Here is a 19,812-nt window from a genome sequence, read left to right as displayed (position 1 = left end):
ACTTGCCCGGCCACTGAGGTCATACGAGGGCCTGCTCCTGGTGGCTCCACATAGATCCATCCTCCGATTGGAGTCCACTAGGGGAAGAGCCTTCAGCATGGTGGCCCCCCTCCTGTGGAATTCCCTGCCTCTGGAGGTCAGGCAGGCACCAACTTTGTACTCCTTTCGGCCCCTCCTGAAAGCATCTTTATTCCAGGAAGCCTTTCCTTAATGTCCAGCCATGAGTCACTGTATTTGCTTCTTTTAAAATCTGTTTTAAGTGTTTTATTCTGTTTTTATTTTCATTTTATCTTTTATCTTTAAATAAATACCTCAAAGCTGCCCCATAGTATCTGGCACCTGAAGTTGCTTCCTCATTCTGCCTAACAACAGGGCCGGCTCTGAGGAAGATCCTTAAGGGTGCAATCTGACAGAAGAAAAGTAGACAGAAATTTAGACAGAAGAAAAGTCCTACAATTCCCAGCATGCCTGGCTAGGGAATGCTGGGAGTTGACAGACTTTTCCCCCCTGTCTAAACTTGCATAGGATCCTACCTTAAGTTGAGTATTAGCACTGTAACAGAGCCCAAACTTTTAGGAGACATTACAGAATTTCCCCCTTTGATTGTTTTCTTTCTTACTTTCTAAAGTGGCCAGCCGCAGAAGGCCAACAGTGAAGTCATGCAAATTAGCCATGGAAGTGGGGAGAAAGAGAGAGAAAGAGGAAAATCTTTATGAGCCTTTCTGGAAAGCAACTGCAGAACAAAAAAGAGGGAGGAAAAAAGAAAGGAAGGTAGGAAAGGAAAACTTCATTTCTCTCCCACATATAATGCAGCTGACTGTGGCTGCTTGTGCAGCAATTTCAATGGGACCGGGACGGTGTGCACTTGAGCAAAAGAGACCTCCATCTCTCCATCTCCTTTCCTGTTGCAGGTGATATACCCTAGGGTTGGGGGTGGAAATGAAGGGAGGAGGGGGGAGAGGACACGGAGAACAGGAGGAGTGAGTGAGTGGAGGAGGAGTGAGAAAGAGGAAAGAGAGAGCGAGAGGGAGCAAAAGGAGAGAGGAGGACCACGCTTGGGAGAGAAAGGTATTGGGAACAGCTGCTCTGGCTTTCGCTCCTTCCCAAACGCACCGCGCCAGCACCAAGCATGGGCAGAACTCTGCCTCTGCCCAGAAGATCAGGCTGGATCCATCTGTTGACAGCCGCGGCGGCTGTCTGCTTCTGGGGGGCAGAAGGCAAGGTAACCCCGTGGTGACAGGGCGGGCGGAGCGGGCGAGGCGCTTTCTTTCGGATCTCTCTGCTACCCCTTTGAATGGATATCGATGCTTGTTGCTTTTTCTCCACCTAGTAGGAAAACTCTTAACTCCAGACCAGGGTGGGTGGGGGATAATAATAATAATAATAATAATAATAATAATAATAATAATAATACCTAGGAAGTGCGGGCTCTTGTGTGCGTAATTGCGCTTTCTCTTTAAACGGGATTTGGGGAGGGGGGCTTGTCCAGACACGTCCGGATGTTTTTGTTTTTTTCCAAGGGCTGCGTGGAAGGGGGATCTGGAGGGGAAGGAAACGCTTTGATTTGCAAATTGTGCCCATGTGTTTAAAAAAAGAGAGAGAGAAAAAGTGGGTGGGTGGAGAGGGGGAGGCGGTTACCGCCTTTCAAGTCAGCCAGGGGAGATGTTTATAATTTGCTGGGTTGCACGGAGGGGAGGGGAGGGGAGGTGGGGTGAGCAGGCGTATAGGAAGCCCTTTGATTTCCACCCCGTGGACTCCTTGTCTTGTCTTATTTGATTTTAAATTTTGAACTACGCAGAAAAATTGGGGAGGGGGGGCCATGCGAGGACGCACCGGTATATCGCCCCCCCTCTTTGATCTGTCACGTGTACAACCCCCTTCCCCTGTCGCCACCACCGCTTCTTTCTCCTTTTAATTAAGTTGCAGGGATTCGACCGCATCAGATCTAAAAGGCCTTCTTTACACTCTGGAATCGGTGCCCTAGATGGAAACCCCGATTAAAACCGTACGGGAAGGACTGAGAGAGAAGTGATCAAACGAGAACGGGTTTAGCCAATTAATTCAGTCCTCCTGACACTGACTAAAGCCTCCATGGGCTTTTGTTTGTTTTCAGAGAATCGAAGCCCCTTGGAAACCATTCCGGCTGTCTACACCCTTCCTACTTTTGCCTCTGATCAAAACAGGTGTCTCAGGCTTTCCTGCAGTTTAAAAGAAAACCTGTACAACCTGTTTGTTTTCTCTCACCCTGTGGCCTCCTATCAGTGTGTCTACACACCACGGAAGCCATCCTTCTCTGAAACCGCTTTCAGTTCTCGGGAAAGATTGCTTGTCTCCACCCCAGACAAGAAGGCTCTTTGTTCGTTAGTGATGTCTTAAAGCAAGGGGTACAAAACCCCAAACTGGCCCACCTGATGGATCCTTCCTTGGTCCACATTCACTTCATTTGGTGGTTTCTCAGCATTTTTGCATTCCCCCCCGGCCTGATTCTAAAATGTTGAAATACCTCTCCCAAAGCTGAGTTACTGGCAGAATGGAAGGAAAGGAAAGGAACCTCTCGTGCAAGCACTGAGTCATTATTGACTCTTGGAGGGACGCCAGCTTTCGCTGATGTTTTCTTGGCAGGCCTTACAGCGGGGTGGTTTGCCGTTGCCTTCCCTGGCCATTATTGGCTTGAAGCTAAAATATGCTGGTATTTTGACTGCACCCAATTTGCCTTTGGCCCCACCCACTACCAGAAGGCGGCTCCTGAGAACCACAAAATGGAATTCGGGCCCCCAGGAGCCGCCTTTGCCTCTTGTAACCCTTGTCTTAAAGAGATAGTAGGGGGCAAAGGTCAAAGGCCAAATATGTGTTTCCATGGCTGAAATTTGTCAGTGAACATTTATTTAATTTCATTTCTGTACCACCCAATAGCTGAAACCCTCCAGGCACTTTGCAATTCATAAGATAGATAATAAAATGCAGCATGAAAATACACCGTAAAATAGAGCATAAACATTTAAACCTCCAAGATTTAAAACAATTTAGACAGCTGACAACAGTTTCAATAAAATGCTAGACCTGTTCAGACAACTGTCATAAATGCCCCCATCATATGCCATTAAAAGCCTGGGAATAGAAGTGCTCATTCCATAGTCAGGGGGCCACCACTGAGAAGGCTCTCTCCTTTGCTGCCACTCTCCGATGTCAGGTTGTTGAACTACAGTTACAATTCTACCTGTCCTTACTTAGAAGTCAGAGCTGATTCGCATTGTAGGGTTCCAGGAAGCAAGATGGTGAAGTTTGTCCTTCCTGATATGGAGATAAAGGGATAGGCAGAGTTTTATCTCTTGTCTTCTATGTTGTCAGGTTGCTGTTAAAAGGCACAGGAGCATAGCTAGGAAAATAGATGGCAAGCTTAGGACTCCCATGGAGAGAAGTGTTTGCTGAAGATAACCACAAAGTGTGAAGAAATTAGGAAGCTGCTGTTTTCAGTTCTTTGGATGTAGTGATAGCCACCAATTTGGGATGGCTTTAAAGGGGGTTTAGACGAATTCATGGATAGGGCTATCAATGGCTACTCGTCCTGATGGCTGTGTGCTACCTCCAATATCAGAGGCAGTGTGCCTATGTACACAAGTTGCTGGGGAACATGGATGTATTCATGTCCTTCCTGTGGGTTTCCCACGGGCAGCTGCTTGGCCACTGTGTGAACAAAACACCATACCAGATGGGCCCTTGGTCTGCTCCAGCAGGGCTCTTCTTACGTTGGACAAAGGTCAGGATAAAAATGTCATAAGTCATTATTGTCATTGTAAAAGGCAGAAGAAAGGTGGAAAGGTAATGTCATAAGCGGTCTGAATATGACTACTTTGGAAACAAACAAGAAAGTTTGCCTCGTTGGTTTTTTTCCACAGAGGATCACTCCCGAGCTCAGTGAAGTATTAAAAAATTTCAACTCCGAAACTATGTCCCTCAATTAGCAAAGAATGCAGCCTGATTAATAAAGTCTATGACATTTCAGCTATTAAGTCTGTACAGCAATTGGCAGTGGAGCCAGAGTCACAGCTTGCTGTACTAAAGGTCTCTTGCCAGATCAACCAACCAAATAATGCAAGCGGAATCCGTGCAGTAAATGATGCAGGCAGGGCAGCAAAATAGGTGCTTCTGGCATGTAACTGGCGTAGTGCCGTTCGTAGCCGATAAAACACTTCCACAATCAGAAAGGCTGAGAGGGGAGGAATGGAGGCGCAGCCGATTCTGTTCCAGCATCTACTGCTTCACTGGTGAACTAAGAACATCACAAGCGCTGTGCTGGATCGGACCAAAGGCCTCTCTAGTCCATCATTCTGTTCATTGTGGCTAAGCATACAGGAAGCTCATATGCAGACTATTTGTATATCTAGCCCAGTGCAACTATCCACTCTAGCTTTCCCTAACTGGGTGTGCTCCAAATGCTTTGGACTACAGCTCCCATCATTCCTGATCACTGACCATGATGGCTGGGATTGATGGGGGTTGAAGTCTAAAACATCTGGTGATCTACTATCTGCCTTAACTCAACATTCCCCAACCTGGTACCCTCCAGATATTTTGAACTACAGCTCCCATCATTCCTGATCATTGACCATGATGGCTGGGATTGATGGGGGTTGAAGTCCAAAACATCTGGAGATCTACCATCTGCCTTAACTCAGTGTTCCCCAACCCGTTACCCTCTCGATATTTTGGACTATAGCTCCCATCATTCCTGATCACTGACCATGCTGGCTGGGATTGATGGGGGTTGAAGTCCAAACCATCTGGAGACCTACCATCTGCCTTAACCCAGCGTTCCCCAACCCGTTACCCTCCAGATGTTTTGGACTACCGCTGCCATCATTCCTGATCACTGACTGTGCTGGCTGGGATTGATGGGGTCTGAAGTCCAGAACTTCTGGAGGGTGCTCGGTTGGGGAGGGCTGATCTACTTTGACTGGCAGTGGATTTCCAGGATCTTGGGCAGAGGTCTTTTCTGTCACCAGATCGGTCCCGCTGAACCCAGTGGGGCTTACTTCTGAGTAATGTATAAGACTGTATTGTTAATTAACTTCCTGCATGCAAATCATGTGCTCTGTCACTGAGTGATGATCTGTCTTCAAGGGTAATAACATAATAAATGCCTTTCTAGATTAAGCCAAACAATCAATCAATCCAAGTCTGGCATTGCAACTCCAGCTCACAGGCGTTGTGTACAGATGACGATGAGCATTCCTTTGGTCCCACTCCAGCATCCGTACCCAGAGACACACTGCCTGGGAACGTGGAGGAATCTAGGGAGCTGCCTTATACTGAGTCAGACCACTGGTCCACCTCACCCAGTATTGTCGGCACTGACTGGCAGCAGCTCTCCATGGTTTTAGGTAGGGTTCTTTCCCAGCCCTCAGCCTACCCCACCTGGAGATACCGGGGATCCAACCTGGGACTTCCTACATGCAAAGGAAGTGCTCTACCCCTGAGCTGCAGCGCTTCCCCAGGTGAAGGTTCCACTTAGCTTTCCCCAACCTGGGTTCCTCACAATGTTTTCAACCTTGAACTCCCATCAGCCCCCAGCCAGCATGGCCCATGGTTAGGCTGATGGGAGTCGTAGGTCAAACACAGTTTGGGGAAGGCAGACATAGGAAGACCACTGGTCCATCTACCCTAGAGTTGTCAACACTGACTGGCCGCAGTTCTCCAGGGTTTCAGGCAGGATTCTTTCATTGCACTTCCTGAAATGCCAGGGATCAAACCTGAGGCCTTCCACATGTGAAGTTTATGCTCTGTCTCCAGAGCTACAGCCCTTCCCTCGATAAGGAAGCTGCTTTATAATGAGTCAGGTCCATCGACTCCATTCTTGTTGGCACTGAGTGGCAGTGGCTCTGCAGCACTTCAAGCAGGATTCTTTCCTTGTCCTACCTGGAGATGATGGGATTGAACCTGGGACCTTCTGCACCTAAAGAAGGTGCTCCACTACTGACCTATGGTCCATCCCTAGTAGTAGGGTACCTTAAAATGGGAAGAGGTGAGTAGGCAGTGACAGCTGCTTCTCATGGCAGGGACTGGGCCCTACAGAGAAAAGGCCATTGGGCAGTAGCCAAAAGAGGGAGCCATCACCCAGCCCCACCCAGTAGGTCCAATCCCCACTACGGGTTAATGGCAGGCAGAAGTTGCCCATAAGAACATAAGTGCCCTGCTGGATCAGACCAAGGGTCCATCTAGTCCAGCACTCTGTTCACACAGTGGCCAACTAGCTGTCGACCAAGGACCAACAAAGCAGGACATGGTACAACAGAACCCTCCTGCCCATGTTCCCCAGCAACTGGGGCACACAGGCTTACTGTTTCATATACTAGAGGTAGCACATAGCCATCAGGGCTAGTAGCCATTGATAGCCTTCTCCTCCAGGAATTTATCCAACCCCCTTTTAAAGCCATCCAAATCGGTGGCCGTCACGGCATCTTGTGGTAGTGAATTCCGTAATATAACTCTGCGCTGTGTGAAGAAGTCCTTCCTTTTATTTGTCTTGGATCTCCCACCAATCAGCTTCATGGGATGACCCCGGGTTCTAGCATTTTGATGTTGCTATTGGTAGCGCAGCACTTTGGGGGCTTTTGGGAGTCCCTTGCCTGTGCATGAATCCTTGCAGATGAACCTTCACTGCTGACAACGGGCTTGGGTGGCCATGTATGTGCCACCAAGAAGGAAGAAGAAATGTTACCCTCTTTCATTTCCCCCCTCTAAAGCTTGTTTGCACCTCTGCAAATGTTGAAGTGCCCTCAGGTAGGCTGATACATCCCTCTTGTTTCTCAGTTGCCCTCTTTTGGTGACTCACCACCGGAGTTTGCTATTAGAAGGACTGAAAAGGATCATGCACCAATGATGGTCAGTGGGATATACCATCAGAAAAGACACACATATATGGTTAGAAAAAGAGTGCTTCAAACCTGAGGCTGCAATTGGAAGATTGCAACGGGGAGTTGAGAAATAAAGACTGTGGGATTTGCTTTGTGCATCCCAAATTAAGGAAAAGGCATATTTGTCCACCCTACCAATTCTCTCCTTGATTACATTGTGAGACTTCCTATTCTGATGTACGAATGGAAGGGAAGGTGTTTGTTGTTAAATGTGGACGTACAATGTTTTGGTTTTTCTGTCGATGCTTGCTAAGTGCCTTCGCATGGCATCGCTATGTATAGATGGCTGATGTTGATTTGCCTTGACAGACGCTTTAGGAATGCAGTGTTTGGGGTATTCGTGTCTCTGTTTTGGTCCCTAATATGATTTGAGTGCATGCAGCATAGCAATACTCTCTAATGACGAAGGGGAAGGAGGATTTTGGAATCGCAAACCACTGACGTGGTTGTTTATTGTTATAACTTATTAATTGCCTTTCTGCCCTGAAAGGAGCACCCGAAGCGATATACAATTAATTGAAAAAATCTGAAAGAGAGAGAGAAAAGGCAACAACAATGGCAACAGCCAAAAAATTTTTTAAAATCCACACCATTTTTTTTTAGAAGTCTGAAAAATGACAAGTCAACCAACTTTATAGTCTGTACCTGAACTCCAGAAGGTTGCTTGTGGTAGTATCCAATGTCAGTCCTATGTAGAGTAGAAGCATTGAAATGAATGGGACTGAAGTTAGTCATGGCTAGCTAAAGTCTCAGTCATTTCCATGGGTCTACTCTACATAGGACTGACATTAGATACTACCCTTGGTATGCTTCAAAGTGGGTTGGTCTTTTATTACAGGGTTGCATAGAATTTAGGCTTACTGGGTCTACTTAGTTTTTTTGTTAAAAATCCCAAGGTTTACCAACTGGAGCCAGGTGCAAAACAGAGGCTCAAGAAAGCAGTCATAGTTTGGCAAGAATGAGATGCCTCTGAGCATGCGCGCAGCCTGGGAGGGTCCCCACCCCGCACCCCAGTATCGAAACAGGAATATTTTATAGAATATAATTTTTCAGGTTGCAAATGTTAGGTCAATTAAAAATATTTATTTGAATAGTCAAACATGATCTATCACCCTCAAGTTAATAAAGTGCAAAAAGTGTAATGTGCATTCGTACCTATCCTTCAATAAAGAAAAATAAACATTGTTATATAGGACTCACTTTCACAGTGCAGTCCTACAAAGTAATAGTTAACTCATCCAGTGGTCTTATACCCACTTACCTGGAAGTGAGACCCATTGAATCTAATTGGACTTACTTAAGAACATAAGAAGAGCCCTGCTGGATCAGACCAAGGGTCCATCTAGTCCAATGCTCTGTTCACACAGTGGCCAACCAGCCATCGGCCAGGGACCAACAAGCAGGATAAGGTGCAACAGCACCCTCCCGCCCATGTTCCCCAGCAACTGGTGCACACAGGCTTACTGCCTTGGATACTGGAGATAGCACACAACCATAAGGGCTAGTAGCCATTGATAGCCTTTGCCTCCAGGAATTTATCCAACCCCCTTTTAAAGCCATCCAAATTGGTGGCCATCACTACTTCTGAGTAGACATAAATGCTCATGTAGACATGTCTTGCACTGTCCCTGACTGCAGAGCCTTATGTAGACAAAATGGCACAATCCATGCACCCTTTTAATACATTATTTTCTGGCCCTGATTCAGCATCTCTGTGCGGAATTATGGAAAATTTTAAAGAGTGGCTAAACTTTGCTGCCTTACACTGCCCAGAGTGCTGGCACTACGTTTTGGTCAATATCCCCCTCAAAAAGTATGTTTTGTTTGCTTTAGAACTATTCTGTTAATTTTATATCTAACGCGCTGAGGCATGGAGGAGGGCATTTATATCTTTGTAGTTATTATGTATTTCATCAGTGCAGTTCACAAGGTATCTACTGTATGTTGCCAATAGTTCCAAATTGATTTATCCCAGCAGCTGGAGTGTTTGAAACATCAGGCTGGGCTCACATGGTGCCTTTAGGCATGGATTTCGAAGCAGGTGGAATATAGAGATGAGAGCCCCCTCACCTGCCACCCATTATGCACCATCACAGAGATCTAATTGCTAGAGGCCAAGGGACAGAACTGAAACCTGCAGGAGGACAATTCATGCGAATAACAAATTTGAACAAGGCATTTCTGAAAAGCAAAAATGGGAACAGTGATTTACCAGGGTTAGGAAACAGAAAATAAGAAATTGTCCCTGCTAAACAGGGACATTTACACTGTGGGCTCATCTATACCAAGCAGGATATTCCACTATGAAAGCGCTATGAAAGCAGTATATAAAAGGCAGGAGCCACACTACTGCTTTATAGTGGTACTGAAGTGCACTCACAACTATTGGGGCCTAGGACACATCTTCACCAAGCAGGGTATAACACTCTGAAAGCAGTATGAAAGTGGTATATGATATGTGTCAAGGGGGCCCTACAGTTGTCAGTGCACTTCAATACCGCTATAAAGCAGCCATGTGGCTCTTGCCTTTTATATAACACTTTCATACCGCTTTCATAGTGGAATATCCTGCTTGGCGTAGACGCGCCCTGTATGTTATATTTAAGCAACGAGGAATGCTCCGATGTGTGAGACATCATAGTCCTAATTCGGGTATTGAAGTATGTCGACCAGTTCTGGATGGGGTTGCACTCGCCCTGAAGGTGAAAGCTCATAACTTGGGGGCTTCTTGACCCGCCCCTGCTCCTGGTACCCAAGGTGGAGACGACGGTGAGAAATGCCTGTTATCAGCTTTGGCTGATACAAGAACTATGGCCATCCCTGGAACATATGAACCTGGTAATGGTGGTGCACGTGCTGGGAACCGCTAGGCTTCATTTCTGTAATATACAGTATTTGGGGCTGCTTGTATACTTAGTTCGAAAGCTTCAACTGGCACAACAGATTGGTCTCTGGGACATCTCATGGAGACCATGTTACATCAGTTGAAAAATCTTTACACTTTGTCTTTATACTGGATGTGGAATAGACGCAACCCTTCAAGTAGAGGTCTCCTTCAAAACAGGAGACAGGCAGCCCTTAAATAGAGGACAGTCACCTGTGAAAGAGGGCACGTGGCCACCTGGCATCATAGTGGCCAGTTTGCAAGGCAATGCAAGCAAGGAAAGAAGAAGGATATGTCGCAGGAAAGACATCTGCAAAGCAGAACAGTTTGGGGAAAGTAGACTGCTGCTTTGCAGTGGTAGGCAGGCAATCAAGTGAAATTTACAAGCATCCTGCTTTCTGAAGTCTGGATTAAGTTGACAGAGTCCTGGAATTTACCCCCTTCCCCCTGGCCATAGTTTTGCAGCTGGAATGCTATATATTCCTGACACAGGAAGGGGAAAAAAGCACTGCTGAATTTTCTTCCTGGATAAGCTAGCCTTCGAGGGCAGCTGTAGTCATTTGTTGTTGTTGTTTTAGAAATTACAGGGTGATCCACGTGGGCATGGTTTCCACATGATGACTGCAGTATCAAGTAGTTGACTTGATTGTTTGAACAAGCCATCAGCCACGTGTCAGGCACCACAGTGGAAACCAAAGCAAATTCTAGGGGGTGGGGCTGAGCCTAGGAAAACTTGTCAAACTCCACACTGCAAACAGATTTCTCCAACATCTCTGAGTTACAGTAGGGAATAGGAACTGGGGAATTTTGCTAAAGGGTTCGCAGAAAGGGAGGATTTTTAAATGACATGTTGCGTCGTGCAGGAGGTAGTTCCAAGCATACAGGGCAGCAAGGGAAGAAAAGGCAGCGTCTTTTGAGGGAGAAGGAGACTTTGAGTTGTGCAGAGTGATGGCATGAAGATCATCAGCAGGGATATATTGTGATATATATACGCGAGCAGAGAAAGAAAAGATCTGTTACTACGGTTTGGCTTAAAGTGTCACCAGGTGGCGGTCAAAGATTTGACAAAAGAACATTCATATTCGTGATTGTGAATGGCTGGGGATATTTCCCTTAATGGCCCGGAATCTCTTCACAGCCTTCATCTAGTAAGAGGGACAGACAGAATAGCTTTAAAAGTGGTTTGGAGTCTCCGATTGTGAGGATGGCAATTGACAGTCAAAAGGAGTTGTGAGCTGGGAGTTCAGCTGGAGTTGAGGCAAACTTTTTGGGACGGTGCAGCAGGAATCCTGGCAGTTGGTCCCTTCAGGACTTTGTCATAGGATCAGTGGTTTTGTTCCCTGCTGCATCTGCTTGTATAATTGTAAATAAAATGATATTGCAAAGGATCCCGTGTTCTCTCATTTCAAACTAACCATCACCATTCAGCGCTGGACATCTTACAACTCAAGAAAGTGGGCAGCACTTAACATTATTTATAGGGAGGAGGAGGAGGGGGAAATATTCTAGGGAACTTCTTCAAAGCATTTTGGGAGGTCCAAAGAATGAAAAGCGGTGGGAGAGACTGTCTGCATGCAATATCCCCATGTGGATTGCTTTCAATGCCATATGGCTTTTGGCAACAGAGATACTCCACATGTGGAACATCCTAGGGGTTTGCATAAAAGAAGATTTCCTTTGTACTATTGGAAAACAAAGCCAAGTTCCAAGCTGTTTTCATCTTTGTTTGGGATTTATTTATTTTTTAATTATCCAATTCGGCTCTGAAAAACTAGCAAATGTCACACATTCAGCCCAGGGTAGTAAGATTTGAAAGAGACACTCCTATTCAGTTGTTTCTGCCCTTATTATGAGTCTGTTTTGAACCTTTTATTTAATGTGCCAGAAGGCAGAATGTTGGTGTGAATTCAATTTGGAATTTCCAGTTTGTACAGCAGAAGAAACAATCACCCTTTCCCCCATTTCTTTCTCCAATTATTCATCAAATGGCTTTTCTTGCATCCTAGAATCAGTCTTTAAGTGATGGTACTTATGTAGCTAAAATAGCATCATCCCTGCACAAGAGGGAAATATTGGCAGGCCCAGGGAGACCCAACTTTTGCAGAAGTAGAAAACTATTTCTAGAAAAAAGAAGTCTGGTGGGATTCAACACCTGGCATCTCCAGTTAAGAAGTTCTGGAGATGTCCATCTCCTAGAGACCTCATTCAGCCAGAACAGGTGATACTGGGCTAATAAACCTGGCATAAGGCAGCTTCTCATGATCCTCCCTCTGACTCAAGGGATCCAGCACTTCAATGACACCATGCACCACGAATGTGGCATAGGCAGCAGATGTTGCCCCACAGCTGTGGAGCTCTGTCCACTTGGGAATCTTGCCAAAGGCTGCATATCCTCTGGAAAGGTTCCATGGGTAAGGACCAGAGCTCAGTGGTACAGCGTGTGTAGAAGGTTCCAGGTTCAATCCCAGGTGGCACCTCCACTTAGATCCAATTAGATGATGGGGAAAGACCTCAGCCTGAGACCTGGGAAAGCAGGGGTGAGGAACGCCAGGCCCTCCAGATGTTGTTGCAGCTCCAGTCAGCCCTAGCTAACATAACCAACGGCAAGGGTGTTGCAGTCCAAGTGCCATGCTGGATCAGACCAAGGGTCCATCTAGTCCAGCACTCTGTTCACACAGTGGCTAACCAGCTGTCGATCAGGGACCCACAAAGTAAGACATGGTGCAACAGTACCCTCCCACCCATGTTCCCCAGCAACTGGTGCACATAGGCTTACTGCCTCAGATACTGGAGGTAGCACATAGCCATCAGGGCTAGTAGCCATTGATAGCCTTCTCCTCCAGGAATTTATCCAACCCCCCTTTTTAAAGCCATCCAAATTGGTGGCCATCGCTACATCTCGTGGTATCCTTGCTGGAGAGCCACTGCCCGTCAGAGCAGGTGAGAACCAGACACCTGATGGAGCCACCATCCCATGCAGCTCTCTTTCTCCTTCTTCTGCCACCCCTGTCATGAGCCACAGTCCCATATCTAAGTGCTTTGGCTAGGCAGGGGTGCCTCCCAATCTCCCCCTCCAATACCTCATCCAGTGTGATTTATTCTGCTTATGAGCTGTTCAAACACCATCTATTCTTATCTGGCCTCTTCCAACCATTCAGCACACCAGCAGGATATCACCAGCAGGATACCAAGGGCTTTACTGAAATCACAGTATAATTATGGGCATATCCGATTGCATCCTTTTAATTATTTAATGCCGAGCTGGAAAACAGGTCACTAATGCCTAATGCCTATGATGGCCCCTTATTATTGTTCACGCCACCCTTCCATTTAAGAGTGGATACGGCAAACAGAAACGACAATGCTCTGCTTTGTATTTCCTCCCCAAACCAAACAAAAATCCACTCCTGATCTTTAGGGCTTTTTTTTTTTTTTTGAAGAAGAAGAACATATGTGTTGCTCTTCTTTCATAAGCCTCCATTTTTCACACTTTTAAAAATGTGAAACCAGGAGTGGTTGGAATCTGCTTGGAGATACACAATTTTGCCTATTATGGACAAAATTTTGCCTGTATGGATGCTTTCAGATGGAGCGCTCCTAGTATTACCAATCATAGGAACATAAAAGTCTGCCTTATACTGAGTCTAATCACTGGTCCATCTAGCCCAGTACTGACTGGCAGCAGCTCTGCAACATTTTTGGCAGGATTCTTTCATAGCCCTACCTGGAGATGCTGGGAATCAAACCTGAGACCTTCTGCATACAAAGCAGGTGCTCTACCACTGAGCTGTGGGCCTTGTCTAGCTTCTAAAGCAGCTTTATACTGAGCTGTTGTTCCATCTAGCATCAGCTTTCTAGGATCTCAAGTATAGGCTTTTCCCATCTTCTGCTACCTGATCCTCCTAACTGGAGATGTCGGGGATCGAACCTCAGACCTTCTGCATGCAAAGCAGGTGCTCTACCACTGAGCTATGGGCCCTGTCTAGCTTCTGAAGCAGCTTTATACTGAGCTGTTGTTCCATCTAACATCAGCTTTCTAGGATCTCAAGCATAGGCTTTTCCCATCTTCTGCTACCTGATCCTCCTAACTGGAGATGTTGGGGATCGAACCTCAGACCTTCTGCATGCAAAGCAGGTGCTCTACCACTGAGCTATGGGCCTTGTCTAGCTTCTAAAGCAGCTTTATACTGAGCTGTTGTTCCACCTAGCATCAGCTTTCTAGGATCTCAAGCATAGGCTTTTCCCATCTTCTGCTACCTGATCCTCCTAACTGGAGATGTCGGGGATTGAACCTCAGACCTTCTGCATGCAAAGCAGGTGCTCTACCACTGAGCCACGACTTCTCCTGGCACTTTGCCTGGGCAATAATAGTCTTGACTGGCTATAGCTTGGTCTCTCATCCTGATCTCCCATCTGCCAAAGCGGCCCGCCAGGTGGTTCCATCTAATTACCAGTCACAGAATGCTGCATTCTTAAGAATCTTTCATTGTGATTAATAGTCAATCCTTTGTAGATGAAGGTTGAACAACATGAAAGGTTTGTTCCTTCTTCCTGGAATTGGATGCCTGTCTTGCTTGAGCAAGGTCCTAGCCTCACCCCTAACCCAAATACACCAAGAATGGTCAGACCCTGGAAGGGAACGTGATCCATCAGCAGGGTCATTGAGCAAAGCCAAGGTCAAACATGGAGGAGAAAGGCAAGGGTGGTCTCAGGAACAATATAAAGCTGGTAGCTACGAGTCAGAATCATGGGAGGTTCACCAGGCACCTGGGTTACACAGAGGATGGGACCTGTGTTGTTCCAGCAGAAGCCCCCTCATAGCCAGGTTTTGACAAGGTGAGATGAGCGAGGAGGCAAACGTCAGCTGTTTCATTAAGATGTTCCCAGAACTTACCGCAAATGTGCCCACAGCCCAAAAGGTTTGCCTTCTCCTCGTGTAGACCACTGGGTTAGATGGATCATAGGAAGACAGATTCTTATGTTGCTTTGTTAATATATAATGAAGCTTCTGTTGGGTTAATTGGGACACCTTAGTCGATTTAAAACATGTTAGTCTAATGAATCAGTTAAACATGCGGCAGTCCTAATGCTTATACGTGGGTTCAGTTACATGTACATTGAATTTGCCTTGGCCGTGTAAGCCATAGACAAATTTAAATAGTAGAAAAGCATAACTCCTTCAGTTTCAGAGAGAAGGAAAGAGTGCATTTTTAAAATGCACACACACAAAAACACAAATTGCTCTGGTTGTTTTTAATAGGTTAACAAGCCTTTTACCACATGGAAGTGATTATGGGAGCTGACATTTCAATTCTGAAAACCTCAATTCTGAGAAAAGGACTAAATTTTCTTCATGTTCCTTTTGAACACAAACAAGCTAGCATGAAAGGATCTTGTTTTCTTAGGAATAACCAAGTTTTCATTTAGCAAGCATTAACAAGAAGTATAAGAACATCAACTTTTCAGTTAGAAAGGGGAAAACATTAAAAGCCTGTTGTTTTGGGAGTTGGTTGGCGTGGGGACGGGACAGAAATGTTCAAATTTCAGGGATTGGCCAAAAGAGAAAAGGAAGATGTAGCAAGGCATCAGTCAGTTCCAGTCTAAATAGTTGGCAGAATTTCATTGTGTAGCTTCCTGGGCGTGTATGATTCCAAAACGCATGGGGATTGAATGCTTCCTTGGGTTCAAAACAAACACACCTACCTGTCTGGAAAAAAACCTAGCACATCAGGGAGTAATGTTATAGCACAGCACAGCCTTATGAGTTACTTTTCTCACTACCTTATGAGATACTTTTCTTCATGCAACGAAGTTTGGTTTGGTAGAGAATAGAAAATGTGATCCTTCAACTTCATTCTGTAGCCGTCCGGTCCAAAGAAGCTGCCCAGTCAGATTCTGCTACTCACTTGGGCCATCTGAGAGTGGGAATAATGCTAACCTTCTTTAACGGTGCTTCCAAGCCATTATTGTTGTTTACATTTCTATACTACCCCATAGCCAAAGCTCTCTGGGTGGTTCACAAAGATTAAAAACAATTTAAAAATGCATTGTGTAAAACTATTTACATAAACGTTTATATAAACAGACAGCATTACACAGCAACAGGAAAGGAAAGGAAAGGAAAGGAACCTCTCGTGCAAGCACTGAGTCATTACTGACTCTTGGAGGGACGCCAGCTTTCGTTGACATTTTCTTGGCAGGCCTTATAGCGGGGTGGTTTGCCGTTGCCTTCCCTGGCTGTTATTACCTTTCCCCCAGCTAACTGGGTACTCATTTTACTGACCTCGGGAGGATGGAAGGCTGAGTCGACCCGAGCCGGCTGCCTGAAACCAGCTTCCGCTGGGATCGAACTCAGGCCGTGGGGAGAGTTTCAGCTGCAGAAACTGCTGCTTTACCACTCTGCGCCACACGAGGCTCACACAGCAACAACATATATCTAAAAACAATGTATAAACAATCAACCAAAAGGCAATCCAGGAGAGACGTGATAGCACTCTTCAAGGAATTGAAAGGCCATCACACAGGGGAGGGCCAGGATGTTTTCTTGATCATCACAGAGTGCAGGACACAGAATAATGGGCACAAGTTAGCCAGATTCTGGCTGGACATCAGGAAAAGCTTCCTGACTCTTAGAGCAGTACAACAATGGAACCAATGACCTAGGGAGGTTGTGGGCAATCCCACACTAGGGACATTCAAGAGGCAGCTGGACAGCCAACTGTCAGGGATGCTTTAAGGTGGATTCCTGCATTGAGCAGGGGGTTGGACTCGATGGCCTTATGGGCCCCTGTCCAACTCTACTATTCTTTGATTCTATGACCCCATTAAAGTCCGTACATGCTGCCAAATGCCTGAGAGAAGGGGACAGTTTTAACCTGGTGCTGAAAAGACATTATTTCTAAAAAAAAAAAGCCCACTGCACTTTTTCATTGCTTCTTCCGACTCTTTTTTTAATCAGGAAAAACCCATTAAGGGCAAAAAGATGGAATAGTTGCAGAATGGCTTTTGATTGGTAGTGCCCTCCATCTGCAAGGGACTACTCTGCCAGTCTGATCAATTCTACAACTCTGGATGCTAGACACTAGGGCCAAGGTGAACTGCTTGTAGGTCAAAATATCTGGAGGGTGGGTGTTGCTGGGGAACATGGCTGGAAGGGTGCTATTGCACCATGTCTGGCTTGTAGTTCCTGGTTGACAGTTGGTTGGCCACTGTGTGAACAGAGTGCTGAAGTAGATGGATCCCTGGTCTGATCCAGCAGGGCTTTTCTTACATTCTTAACTCCCATTGTCCCTCACACATGGGTATTGCTGGCTACAGCTGATGGGAGCTGTAGTGCCCAAATTTGCTGCCTTTGGAAAGCTACAGAAGCGACTTTCATGGCCAGGTATTGGTAAAACCGGTGACCACTCAAAACTTGGGTTTGGAGGAAAAGCCACTGCAAGGGAGAGGATGAGGAAGCTAACATCAGCTGTCTCATTAAGATGTTCACAGCTGTGGTTTATCAGAATACTAAGCCTTCAAGAGATCACATAATTATGGCATGAAGTCATGAGACTTGGAGCAAAAATACACCCAGTCAGTGTGGACACAGGAGCAGCTACCAGGAGGAATAGCAAGGCGCTTCAACTTTTTTGCACAAGATCAACAACAACACAAGTCGGTTCTTCTTTCTTTTTTAAAGAATGCAAAGCCCTTTCCGGCTTGGAAACAAGTAATCTCACGTGTCTGCAGACTCACAGACGAATTCCTATTTCTGTGCAATTACCTGCAGAGCGCTCTGGCGTCCTATGCTATAATCAGCGATAGCAAAACATGACAACTGCACACACGAATAATTTGGTGTTATAATATGTATTTATTTGCCTATAGAGAGCAAAGCCAGAGGAAGGTTGGGACCAAATTCCAGATCATACTGAGCTCTTTCCTAATACAGAGACTACTGCTACTGTATAAAAACACAGCTGGTTAAACAAGAGTGGAAACTTCATCCCCAAAATACCTTGAGCTTGAATTAGAAAATGCCTGGTATAGTTCTTTGTGCCTTCCCAGACATCCCTCAACCCTCTCCTGTAGATTTTATCATCACTACTGTATTGTTGGCCCCAATCCAGCATTATTTTGTCCATACAGAATGGATTGCATGAAATGCATTTATTATAAATTATAAATTATAAATATGAGTCGGATGGTGGAGGAATCTAGTAGAGACATACTCTTTATGCTTGCTTCTGACATAGGGCTGCCAGAGGAATGACCTCTATTTTGAAGGTGCCCTCCATTCAGGGCTGGCCCTACCACGAGGCAGAAGCTTTCGGTTGTGAAAAAGGGCAGCAAATTATTAGTTATTTACTTTGTTGTTGTTGTATTTTGAATGCCAAGGAACTGGGAGAGATGCTTATGGGATTTCCTGCCTCATATACTAAAATAACTTGGCTGGCTTTCGGTGCTACGTACCTTGACTTGGGTGGAAGGGTGCCATTTGCTGCTCTGCCTCAGGCAGCAAAGTGTCTAAGGCCATTCCTGCAGGAAGGGCTGGCCAGTCCAAGCCTGCTTTCAAGATAAAGAACCATCAGAAGGAAGAGCTGGCCCTTGACTTCGCCCAGCAACAGCACCTGGGCAAAGGCGCACAGGTCACCTGCTCCCCATCTTCTCTACTATGATGAGATGTATTTCTATTTAAATCAGAATAACTACTTCTAAATTTGCATTCATACATATAAATTAGCACATCTAAACTTTATGTAAACCGGTTTCCTTTTTTTGTCCTCTTTTTTGGTGATGTGTGTCCTCCTTCCTGATGATTCTAAACTGGCCACCTTACTCCTGAGTGTGCTAATGCCTGCCTGGGGACACTGCAGGACACCATTTAAATTTTCACACGATGCCCCAAAAAGACACCCCAGGGCATTGTGGGAAATTTAAAGCACTAGCTTGTACCCACTCAGCACAGGAATCCATTGATGTAGGATGGAACCCACCATAGGCACTTTGTCAAACCCCACCCCTATTCTGGTACAAACCCTGCTTGTGATAGACCCTCTGATATTTCAGCAATGAAATTAATGCAGAAGTCTGCCCAAATGACCTATGTTGTCTGTCTGTTAAGTCTGCTGTTCGGGTCCTAACTGAAAAGGGCAACTAAAACTGCCATCTTGGCCCTGTGGGGAAGAAGAAGGACCGAGGGGACAGGAGCAGGCAGAAGTAACATCGGGGCCTGCTCCTGCTGGACTCTTCCCCCCCCCCCACAGGGCAAACTGCCATCTTGGCCGTGTAGGGAAGAAGAAGGACCGAGGGGACAGGAGCAGGCAGAAGTAACATCGGGGCCTGCTCCTGCTGGACTCTTTCCCCCCCCCCACAGGGCAAACTACCATCTTGGCCCTGTGGGGAAGAAGAAGGACCGAGGGGACAGGAGCAGGCAGAAGTAACATCGGGGCCTGCTCCTGCTGGACTCTTCCCCACCCCCCCACAGGGCAAACTACCATCTTGGCCCTGTGGGGAAGAAGAAGGACCGAGGGGACAGGAGCAGGCAGAAGTAACATCGGGGCCTGCTCCTGCTGGACTCTTCCCCACCCCCCACAGGGCAAACTACCATCTTGGCCCTGTGGGGAAGAAGAAGGACCGAGGGGACAGGAGCAGGCAGAAGTAACATCGGGGCCTGCTCCTGCTGGACTCTTCCCCACCCCCCCACAGGGCAAACTACCATCTTGGCCCTGTGGGGAAGAAGAAGGACCGAGGGGACAGGAGCAGGCAGAAGTAACATCGGGGCCTGCTCCTGCTGGACTCTTCCCCACCCCCCCACAGGGCAAACTACCATCTTGGCCCTGTGGGGAAGAAGAAGGACCGAGGGGACAGGAGCAGGCAGAAGTAACATCGGGGCCTGCTCCTGCTGGACTCTCTCTCTCTCTCTCTCTTTCTCTCTCCTCCCTCCCTCCCTCCTTGACTCCTTTTCCTTGTGTGTCATGTCTTTATTAGATTGTAAGCCTGAGGGCAGGGACTGTCTTTTTTGCTAAGTGT

The 19,812-nt window shown here is 46.4% G+C and overlaps 1 protein-coding gene across 1 annotated transcript in view; it reads left to right on the top strand.

Moving 5' to 3' along the window:
* The first annotated feature begins 1,036 nt into the window (after positions 1–1,036).
* Positions 1,037–19,812, top strand: part of LOC134410802 (uncharacterized) — a 38,657-nt gene continuing 19,881 nt past the window's right edge. The window contains exon 1 of the mRNA XM_063144328.1: positions 1,037–1,222. Within this exon, the coding sequence (XP_063000398.1) occupies positions 1,130–1,222 (93 nt within the window). The 5' untranslated portion in view covers positions 1,037–1,129. The remainder of the gene's footprint in view (positions 1,223–19,812) is intronic.

Source organism: Elgaria multicarinata, chromosome 18, assembly GCF_023053635.1.
Source record: "Elgaria multicarinata webbii isolate HBS135686 ecotype San Diego chromosome 18, rElgMul1.1.pri, whole genome shotgun sequence".
Lineage (NCBI taxonomy): Eukaryota > Metazoa > Chordata > Lepidosauria > Squamata > Anguidae > Elgaria > Elgaria multicarinata.
The sequence above is the reverse complement of the archived record's forward strand: the minus strand, read 5'-3'. Positions and strand labels throughout refer to the sequence as shown.